At 39.9% G+C, this 11,105-nt stretch overlaps 2 protein-coding genes across 4 annotated transcripts in view; both read left to right on the forward strand.

The window, feature by feature from the left end:
• Nucleotides 1–5,355, forward strand: part of LOC116694194 (phosphatidylcholine-sterol acyltransferase) — a 14,790-nt gene extending 9,435 nt beyond the window's left edge. Inside the window, exons 6-7 of the mRNA XM_032523747.1 lie at nucleotides 698–893; nucleotides 4,937–5,355. Of these exons, the coding sequence (XP_032379638.1) occupies nucleotides 698–893; nucleotides 4,937–5,297 (557 nt within the window). The 3' untranslated portion in view covers nucleotides 5,298–5,355. The remainder of the gene's footprint in view (nucleotides 1–697; nucleotides 894–4,936) is intronic.
• Nucleotides 1–11,105, forward strand: part of LOC116694195 (group XV phospholipase A2-like) — a 22,513-nt gene that overhangs the window by 371 nt on the left and 11,037 nt on the right. For 2 of the 3 annotated variants that reach the window (XM_032523749.1, XM_032523750.1), the window contains exons 1-2: nucleotides 6,450–6,600; nucleotides 10,615–10,771. In XM_032523749.1, the coding sequence (XP_032379640.1) occupies nucleotides 6,450–6,600; nucleotides 10,615–10,771 (308 nt within the window). Of the gene's footprint in view, nucleotides 1–5,381; nucleotides 6,601–10,614; nucleotides 10,772–11,105 lie in introns of those variants that run through there. The other variant, XM_032523748.1, reaches the window with a different exon arrangement.

Here is an 11,105-nt window from a genome sequence, read left to right on the forward strand (position 1 = left end):
AGAAGTTCATAAACAACTTATCAGGCCCTACCTCCTTTCTCTACTTGTATCTTTTAGTAAATACAAAATCTTATGCTTCACTTATTTACACATCATAGAAACAGATGCATACATACATACCTACACATATTTACTGTTTTTGTTTCTTTTCTTCCCTTTCTTCTTCTTCTTTCTTTACCATCTATCTATAACAGATTAAATAATAACACATCCAATAATAGACTTAGTATATAGATGCCAAGGAACCACAAGGGCAGAGAAAACTTTGAAACAACCACCTGATTTGATTTGAATAAACCATGACCCTGCAAACCTGTACGTTCCTTTTGATAATATGATTATTGCAGATCAACTATGGGTACAGTCATTTATTCATACAAGCAAAACTATTTTTTCCATTTTCTTATTCATACACTGGCAACAATACAGCAGCAACCAATAACATAAAATTGTGATTATTTGGCAGATTCTAAATACATTAATGGCGAGGCACAGTAGCAAATAGCAAGACTTATGTTAAAAGACTAAAGAGCAAACCAGGAGTCAAAGGGGTTCCTTCGAAACTACCTCTATTACAGTATAAATATATGTGACCAAAAACTGGTCCCCATGTCCTATCAAACACACCTATACATATACCCTCCCTGCAATCGTGAATCTAAGCTTCTCCAGATAATCCTGTACATTCTTGCTTTAGGTAACAATGACGGCATCCCGATGATTTCCAATATCAAAATCCGCGAGGAGCAGAGGATGACAACAACTAATCCCTGGATGCTACCGTCTGATATAGCCTGGCCAAAGGACCACGTGTTCATCTCCACACCAACCTTTAACTACACCAACCAGGACTACCAGCGCTTCTTCTCAGACATCAATTTTGAAGATGGCTGGTAACTAACAGCTTTAACGTTGTTCCACAGCCTTCCCATTACCCACCTCAATTTTGTATGCACTATATTCCTGATTATTTAAGTGACTAAAATGCTTTTGAAATTTTAATGATTTGCAGAACAGTGACTATCTAAGCCATTGCACAATGCATCATACTGTACTCTGAAAACCACACCCACGGGAGAGGAAAACAATCAGTATCAGAATATGCAACCAAGGGTTGAAACGCTAACAAAATGCCTGTAGCTAGAAAAAAACCCCATTAAATTAAAGCATTTCAAGGGATTATTTTAGCAACCTTATCTACCAGAGAGGACAAGTAAGCTGTTAGGAAGATAATGAAAGGTATGTGTTACCAAGCTAAGGTACTTTTGATACTGCACATTCCGCTATAACACAAGTTGCACACCGTCAAAATGATTTAGCTTAACTAACATAACTATTGTAAATCTAAAAATGACATATGTAATGACAAATGTCTTACGTATTGTTAGGCATACTGAGTGTCATGATCTCATTCTTCCTGCTGATGCCTCATTCTTATTGCTTGTATCCACTTTTGACTTTCTAAAAGCTCATTATTTTTTCTGGTTTAGCAGCTTATAAATATTTATGGGTTCTTTACCCTGTTGTTAGTGACCCTCAGGACGTGCCTGGTCCTAAGTGGCCACTGCAGCCAATTTTGTACAGTGGCCTCTTGGGCAACTTGAACTGCAAACAAAGTCGGTTATGACTCTTTACATTCAGAATTTTTAATCCATGGACCTTTTACATAAAAAAAACCTTCCCTTTAGACAAGAAAAGCAATTTAAAAACCTCTGATGTCACTAAAACGTAAAGTCTATGGACCGAGTGGGAACTCGCGGGCGAGGCCCGTGGAAGAGACACTACTATTACAGTATTACTATATTAATTACATTTAGAGGGAGTAAATCCAGATGCTTAGAATTTTTTTGGATGTACAGGTATATGTGCCAAGCAAGCAACTCAATTGAACTGAGTTGCCATTTTGGGAGCCGGAATCCAAAAGTGAATCCAAAATATCCCAGATACGGGTGCCGCTATTTTGCAATTTTGGAGCTAGAGTCAGCACAGTAGTGATTAGGCAGTGGTGCATATCAAAGTCCCTCCCATACACCCACCTGACCAAACTTGAAAATCACACCTGTTAATTATCTTTTTTATAGCATCAAATAACTAATAAAAGCCAAATGTATCAGAAAAATTAGTGTGGTAGGAACTACCTAAAATGACAAAAAAGAAAATCTGGGAAAAATGTATTTGACGTGTTCTTTTTAGTTTGGCCCATGTCCCTTCTGCTAACATGGAAGGGCAGGATTTATGACCTATACTTTAGCCAGCCAACAGGGGGCGATCTAATTTCCAGCAGGGGTCGACTTCACTGGTTGCAAAAAGAAGTATGTTTCTCAAGTGTATGGGAAAATTACTTGATTTATTACCTCAGTAAACAAAGTCTCCTTCAGTACAACATGATGTTCATTTTCTAAATCATGGTCCCATTTATCTTATAATACACAATAACGCAGGGAATGCTTTAGGGGCATGGCTACACACCAACCTGTCAATCAGGACAGAGGCTAAGCAATGCATATCCATGTACATTAAAATAGCCGTGAACTTGTTTTGGGGTGTTGTCCGTGTTTTTATCTTAAACTTTGACCCTCTTACTTTGTGTTTTCAACTTAATTGGGACATTTTGGTCGCCTAAAAAATGCCTTATTCAGCGTTGCTAACCAAGCTAGCTAGCTATCGCTAGTGTTAGCTGATTACTTAAGGGAATGTTTGCTGTTTTTCTGTACTGCTGTACATGCAAATAAATAGGGGCAGTACCCAGAGGTCTTTGTTAACCACCAGGCAAAATTCCTGCTGGATGAGATACTTCAGAAGGGTTGAAAAAGTGCAACTCTTTAGCGTTTGGCTTAGCACAGCGCCACTGCAACATTGGCCGTGACATCTTCCCCATCTCCAAACTCTTGTCAAAAATGATTATTAGCACATTAGCATCTGGTCAATTATGTAAATTAACTGCTTTGGAAACAGTGTACAGTCTCTGCATTACATGTCCCTCCACAATAATACACAGCATACAGGACAGTTTTTCATTGTGGTAGCATCTGTCTAGATACATTATTGTGAGGGATAGCAGTTAATGATAACAAACTTTAAAACCCCCATGTGTAGAACTGTCATGTTTAGAGCAAATTTAAAACTAACATATGCAGTAGGGGCTTTAAACTTGCAATAACAGATTTTTTTGTGGCTCCAGAGGGGCCTGTGTGAAGTCTGATAAATTGTCTCTTGTCACACAGTCAAATGAATCGAGTTGAGTCGCAGCCACCAAGTTTTGACAAGGAAGAAGAATACATGAAATAAAAAAAGTCAATTTCTCGGGCTCTGCTGCATCAATATGGATGCTTTTCTTTTTCGAACTGTCCCTGGTGGTGCAGCAATGTTATAGCAATGCTAAAGCGGCAGAGTACTTTTTTAAGGTGGCTATAAAGTCCCACAGAGCTGAAGGGAGAGCTACAGAGTCAGGTGATAATTTTCTGAGGGTCACTTCCAACGACCCCTAACGGTGGGGTTCCACACAGCCAAACACCTAGCGAGTTTTGGTCAGCGAAATTTAGCCACAGGGGCGTGGCCGCGACGACAACACGCAAGACCGCAAAACAACACCAGCTGCTAGGCAGCTAACAGAGAGGATTGAAGCTATGGGCCGTAAAAATGCACAGCAGTCGGTAAAATGTTAAATCCTCTGGTAACCTCGCTATGTAGCCTAGCTACCTTGCTATGCTTACAATGAAATGCAATGTCCAAACATGCTAGCGGTTGACTTTTTGGCTGGGGGAATAATTTTGAGAGTATAAACTAACCCTAACCCCATCTACAGTAGTGTATTTGCCCTGTTCACGTTTGTGTGATATATAAAACAATCTGTGTTGATACTAGCGTCAATGTTCACCAATAAAAACATGTAATCAAACAAATGCACAAGTAGCCTAGCTGTATGGCTAGGCTTTACAATTAAATCCAATGTCCAAACATGCTAGCGATTGGCCTGTTGGCTAGCTGAAAAGTTTGAGTGTTTAAACTGACATATACAGTGGTCTATTTAGTGGTGTATGTGCCCTGACCAAGTTTCTGTTTCATATAAATCACAATTAGTGTTGATACAAGTACCAGTGTTTGTGTAGAAACATTTTAATCACATAAAAATTTTCATGATACAGCTCTGATAACCTCCTTGGTCAGACTTTTTTTTGTAACGCCCGCCTTCAAACACAAACACGCAGACCTGATTGGTTCTCAAGTGGTACTCGTTTGAATAGAGCTCACCAGGCCCGCCTACAATGGGTTTCCAGTAGTAAAAATACAATGCAATTTCTCCATTGAGTATAAGCCATAATATCCTTACCATCAACAGTAGACTTAAAACCACCTATGACATGACTAAGCAATTGTATAAGTTCATATAGATGGCAAACGTTTATGGGGCACCAACTTTGTTTTGAGATAAATGTCTTTTATTTGCGATGTCTTGGATAAGTACTTCATTACCTACAATCCTGAACACAATCCTGAAAATCCCACGGTGATACCTCTGATTGGTGGAACTTCTTCTAGTGAGGAGGGGGAAATGATATGTTGTATGTTTATGAGTCACGCCGTAGCTGGTTAGCCTAAGGCATGGTCTAAAACTCTTTATAGACAGATTTTTCCAGACAACAATGGGAAAAAAATGGGGTATTTACTTCTGGAACCCAAGGTCTCTCGGAGGAGGGGCGGGACTGTTGAGCTCCATAAGATTAAACTTCCGTCAACTTTGTTTCGCTTGCCTCTGCGATTCATCTCGCCCAATCAGGGCGAATTTCATCTCCATTCAACCTCAATGAGAGCAAATTGAAATTTTGTTGTGTCGAACCCTACTGTTACACAAGTAGTCATGTGATTCATTATTAATATAAAACTATTGTCCTTGTACCACTCTATTTCACAACCCCCCTCTCCTTGTTGGTTGCAGGCACATGTGGGAGGACACCAAGAACCTTACTGGCGATCTCAACCCACCAGGTGTTGAGGTGTGGTGTATGTATGGCGTGGGGCTTCCAACTCCGGTGACATACATTTACGACGAGGAGTTTCCCAACGTGGACCCGGTGGACTTTGTTTACGCCGATGGGGACGACACAGTGGATAGCTTTAGCATGAGTCTTTGCAAACGTTGGGCGGGGCAGCAGGAGAAGCCGGTCCATGTTACAGAGTTCCGAGGGCTGGCCCACCTAAACATAGTGTTTCATGAAAAGGTGCTCAACCAAATCCAAAATATCCTGGAGGGGAACTCGGATATGCCCAAAGAGGTTGACGTCCGATCTGTAGCTTAATAGAAGGCAACAGCATTGAAGAGTTTAAAAAACTAAAACACATGGAATGCTGGATTTTTTTTTTTTACATAGTTGACTTTTGAGTCTAGGTCCAACATATTAGCACCCCCTCTTAGCCCACGAAACGGTTCTAAACAGATCTGGACTAGCAACCAATCTTACCTTGACACCCAAGCCCATAACCATGACCCCTTATCTGGATCAAAGTGTGATGACTTGCAGTATTTGCAGTTTGACCCTGATCTGTCTAGTTTTATTCCAATGCGTTTAGTTTGTTGAGTCTTCCTTATATTTGATGGTGATCATGATGAGACTTGATACACATAAGACATGGTACTTATAATAATCACGTACTTGTAATAATGTTACAAACACAGTAATGGAGATTTCTTATTTTTATTTGACCATGGTTCATTTATTGTTGTATGTGTAGTTTTCTCAGTCCATTCAGACAACTTCAAATCCTGTTACAGCTTTAAGAAAAAATGCACAATCCTGCTTTGTTTACTTTTAATGGATGCTGAATTAATTATCACAAAGTGCACATACACACAAACTACCATTGTGTCATATTCTTTGGGTAGGTAGTGTGATTGTAATGAATAGCTCATAGTAACCTATTTTTTTCATTGTCTATGATATCACTGTAATATTTCTATTAGGATTTATATATATTTTTTAGATATAATTTGTTTAGAAAAAATATAAGATCACTTTTCTCCTCAGGCTAATTTACAAGCATAGTAAACTAGTGAACTGAATGTATACTGTTCTGTAAAAATGCCAAATGTATTTTAATCTTTCCCATTTTAAAAGCATTTCATTTCACAAAAGTCATGCGTGTCAAATGATTACCGGTAGTTTAGATCCGGTGCAAATGGTCAACTGTCTATTATCTCCATAGTTTATCTCTCTTTGCGTCGTTTGAGTACATCTGCGGTCGATTACTTTTGACTTGATTGCTGAAGTTGCATTGACGTTAGAGGGCTCTATCTACACCTCGTGATCGTCACCTCCTTGTCCACTGCTCATCAACAACTGGTAAACATGAGCAGAAGGCTTTAACAGCAAACCAGAAAGACTTCGCTGCAGACGTACACACACACACCGGGGAGGCGACCATGACCGCTCGGCTATGAAACATCGGGAGCCATGGCGGCTTGGCACCGGATAACCGCCCTCTCTTTGCTGCTCCAAGTCGGCTTGTTGTTGTTGCTGTTGTCGGCTGGGAGCAGCGGGAAACCGCTGGAGAAATGTCTCGACGGCAAGCCTTGTTCGCCCCCGAGACCCCCCGTGGTCCTCAGTAAGTGTTTTCCTCGGTGTTTTACAGTGTTCAAAAAACTGTTGCTGAATAATTAGGGAAGGTATTGTCAGCCTGCTCATCAACAGCGAGCTACGGTGGGCAATATTCAAGATAGGCCAAACTCGCTTTAAAATGAAACGAAAATATATCTCCTTGCATGCCGCAAACGGTAGCTAAAGCTTTAAGTATATCTAAACAATTTTCAGATTACTATTTGGCAGTTCGGCTTGTGAATATTCATAAACCTTTCGCATACCTAACGTTAGTTTACATTTCAACTTTTGTAAATGTTTGGCCTGTCGGTCATTTCTCTCCACCATTACTCGTAGAGAGCCGCGTTTACCTGTAGCTATGTCGAATTTTAGTTAAAAAAATGCAATTTTGAGTACAATGTTGCTGTATCGGAACTCGTTTACGTCAATTACAAAAATGTATTTGGTCAACGTTTGTTGAGGATTTAGCTAAATAAAGTCGCGGAAGCCAAACTGCTTTCACAATATTGTGAAAGCAGTTGTCACGGAAAGGAACTCGGGTAAAGAATAAAGTGCACTCATTTAGACATGTAGCTTGGCCTATTAGCGAGATAAAGAAACATTTAAACCATTTTATCTGCAGACATCTTGCAAATTGTCCTTCTGTCCAAACAGAGCTGTGGGTGGCTTGTTTTTTTTAATCAGAGCTGTAACGTACCGTGATCATATGACTGAGTTGGAACGGAATAGAGCTCAACGGTCCCGCCCCTCCTGCGAGAGGTTCCTCAAGTAAATTTCCTATTTATTTCTCCCATTGACGTCTGGAAAAATCAGAATATAAAGAGTTTTAGACCATGCCTTAGGCTAATCAGCAATCACGTGACTCATAAACATACAACATATCATTTCGAGTGAAAAAACAAACAGAAATTCCAAAAAAAGTCAAAGGTACAAGACAGTAAATATTTTCATTATCTAACAAAGTATAGCTCTATAGCCTATAGTCATATTCTGCGCTACAGCCAAAAAAGTTCCAAGGATACTATGCTACGTTAACACATGGCTGGCTATTTTCATAAACGGACATTTCAATCTCTCCGTTTTCAAAAATAACTTTCTGCACAGCTGTCAGTTTTCAGAAAAGTGTTCGGTTACACGTGCTGACGGTACCGATCTGTGCTGCCTGCACGATCCGTCATGCGCACCCGCAAGATGTTAATCCGGTTTCGAGGATTTACAACACTGCACAATCTGTTCCACGCTCGTAGTTGTAGCGGTCTGCCGTTGGTTCAGCTAACAGCTACTTCTGCGTTATTTTAGACTGAATCAAGCTGAAGGCCGGAGGTTAGCCGAATTAGCTGTTACCTAAACTAACGTTAGCTTAGGCTGTCAATACCTGAGTTGAGTGCAAATGTGAGTTGCGCATGTTCGGATTTAGATGGTTTACGGCGTAATGTGTCATACCCGATGTGAGTTGAGTGCATATCCGAGTTGTGCATGTTCAGATTTAAACGGTTAACGGCATAACGTGTAATGTTGAAATTTGAGAAATCTATACAATTTTAAACTTTTATCATTACAAACAATAACAGAGGATGGAAATCATTACAAAAACGTTTTAGCTATCTGTGATTGTTTGATTGCCAACGTTAGCTCAAAACGCCATTCAACTGACAGCCTTTGTTGTCTTTGATTGCTAACTTGTAGCCAGCGGTGAACAAACTTTTGTTAAGTAGGTCCATTTTTAGTGTATTGACATTAGAGAAGTCTCTCGTTAGCATCTTGCAGGCCACTTGTCGCAAAGTAACCCATGCGTAACTCAAATCTGCTGTAAACTCACATCGGGGAGTGACAGAGGCTAATGGCAGAACGCTAAAACTTATAGACCGTATAAGAAACAACTACGACCAGAAGCGTGGAAAAGATCGTGCAGTGCTGTAAATCCTCGTTAAACAGGATTATCATCTGCAAATGCACGAACTTCTTGCGCATTATTGATCGTGCGGGCAGCACAGATCGGGTACCGACATGTATACATATGCCGTCAAGAGATGCCAAACCTGTTGGCAACAACAGCAACGAATCACTTCCTCTCTCTTCTCTTCCTCACTTCCTCAGCTGCACAAACCTCCGTTTGTCTTAGTTTACATGCAAAAGAAGATTTCCAAAATGTCCCCTCTGGCCGGGGTTTTTAGAAAGACTCGTTTTCTGCAAACACTCTTCTTCTACGACATTATTGGGTTCAGAGTACGGCTACACGATATGAAGAAAATATCTAATTGCGATTATTTTCACTGATATTGCAATATGATTCAAAATATTTGAAGGAATGTTGCTTTTTGTATCATTATTCTTATTTCCATTGAAAAATATTAAATAAAAAAACCAAATAGTTTATGGTGTGTTTTCTTTTTTTCTTTATTTGCGAGGATTGGTACCAAAGAGAGTTTTTTTTTTTTGTCTTTATCCTGGTAGGATGCAAATTGTAGGCTGGGATGTCTGGAGCAGCACAATACTTAATTCAGAATGGTGTGACACATATTTTTGCCTAACAAATAAGGCTCTGCCATTTGGATATTGCAATAGTCCATATGTTGCGATTTTGATGACATTGCAATTAATTGTGCAGCCCTAGTTCAAAAGAACCATATCTGTGTTTGACCAAGTTCCAATGTCTGTGATAAGAGTCTGCGGAGCTGCTTGACCCACACTGAACTCTTGCTGTTTCATCGTGCTTGAGGTTAAACACCAGTGTGCTGTGTATGTGCTATCTGTGTCTCCAAATAAAAACAGAATTATGGTTAAAGATAAAATATGTAACTTTTCTGCGTCAAAATGTCTGAAAACAACTAGACACGTTTTTTATGTATGTGTGTGTGTATATATATATATATATATATATATATATATATATTTCTTTTATTTTTTTATATATATATTTTTTTATAATAATTGTGTATATACATTATCCCAAATGTTTCCAACAATGTTCAAACCCAGAGAAATGTGTCATATTAATCAAGGACACGGCCTGTGTCATTTGGTCGCCATCTTATTTCAATGGCATATCCTCTTTGCATGCGTCAAGCATTGAGTGGATTTTAATGAAGAGACCCCCAGCAACAGAAAATGTATATATTGTATGTTTAATCATAGGGCTGCTGTTACCAACCAAGTCCCTGCAGATTGAATAACATAGTATAAGACAATGGATTGGTGTTATAACACACACACACACACACACACACACACACACACACACACACACACACACACACACACACACCAATGTGGCATTAGAAAAATGTTTCCTTTCTTTCCATCTTACTTTAGCCAGATACTACTGACTGTCATGTGATTAATATCATTGATAGTAGGTGCAAATTGCCAATAGAACAATCCTTTGAGTGACTATTGACACTCAAATGCATTTCTACAAACAACCAGTAGAATATTCCAGTTATAGATGCAGGCCTGTGTGGCTTCTGGGATTTTGTGCTACAATGGCAGTAAGGCAACCACAAGGGCCTATTCAATTATGTACCAATAGCTGCAAGAGGCCATTTAGTCCCGCGGTTATTCCAAACTCAATGTCAGAGAATAAAATCTGATACCAGGATTCTAGTGAGCAATTTTCTTACTGCCCAGTTGGCTTTTTACATTTTTTGCAAGAGTGCCTTGGACCTTTTTTTCCTCTTCTGAACTTTTGTTTTCCCCTTCCAAAGACACTTTCATGTTTTGTTTGAACTTCTGAGCACTCCAGATTTTTTTCTTCTTGAATTACCAATGACTGACAAGAAGGAGTCCTATATCCATTACAAACATGTGTGGAAGCAGGGTAGACATTAAATAATCATTCACAGCAAGGTTGCCTTATGTGTATAACACATTTCAACAACAAGGCGAACATTGAAGAGCATTGTGTTACTGCCATTAGACTTCATTATACTGTAGTATATCCACATTAACAATACTCTTTTGGAAAATCTTGTGGTGACGATGTTGGTGATTTGTGACTGATTGGTAATGTGACTCTTTGCAGTTCCGGGGGATCTGGGAAACCAGTTGGAGGCGAAGCTGGATAAACCCAGTGTGGTCCATTACATCTGCTATAAGAAGACCGACTCCTTCTTCACTCTGTGGCTCAACCTAGAGCTGCTGGTCCCTGTAGCCATAGACTGTTGGATCGACAACATAAGGTATGACCTCTATTCACGGCAGACTCCTGCACGGCATCTGGCAGGTACCCAATGGGTAGTCTCGCATTGCCAGGCCCTCCTTCACAGCGCTGCGGACCAGGTTCTGGCTAGTCCACACAGCAGTTTGGGATGGGAGAAAACATGCTCTTGTTTATTGGCATTTCTTTAATCCAATCATGATGGGTGGCGCTAAGCACCGGGCGGAGCCACGGTGTCGCTGTAAAACAGCCTCTGGAAGGAACTTGTTTTGGTGGATGTACGTTCAAAAGTTGTTTTAGTCATGCAAGAGAAAAGTCAGATGTGACGGATAGTCTAGCTAGCTGTCTGGTTTTAC

Source organism: Etheostoma spectabile, chromosome 8 (assembly GCF_008692095.1).
Source record: "Etheostoma spectabile isolate EspeVRDwgs_2016 chromosome 8, UIUC_Espe_1.0, whole genome shotgun sequence".
NCBI classification, from domain to species: domain Eukaryota; kingdom Metazoa; phylum Chordata; class Actinopteri; order Perciformes; family Percidae; genus Etheostoma; species Etheostoma spectabile.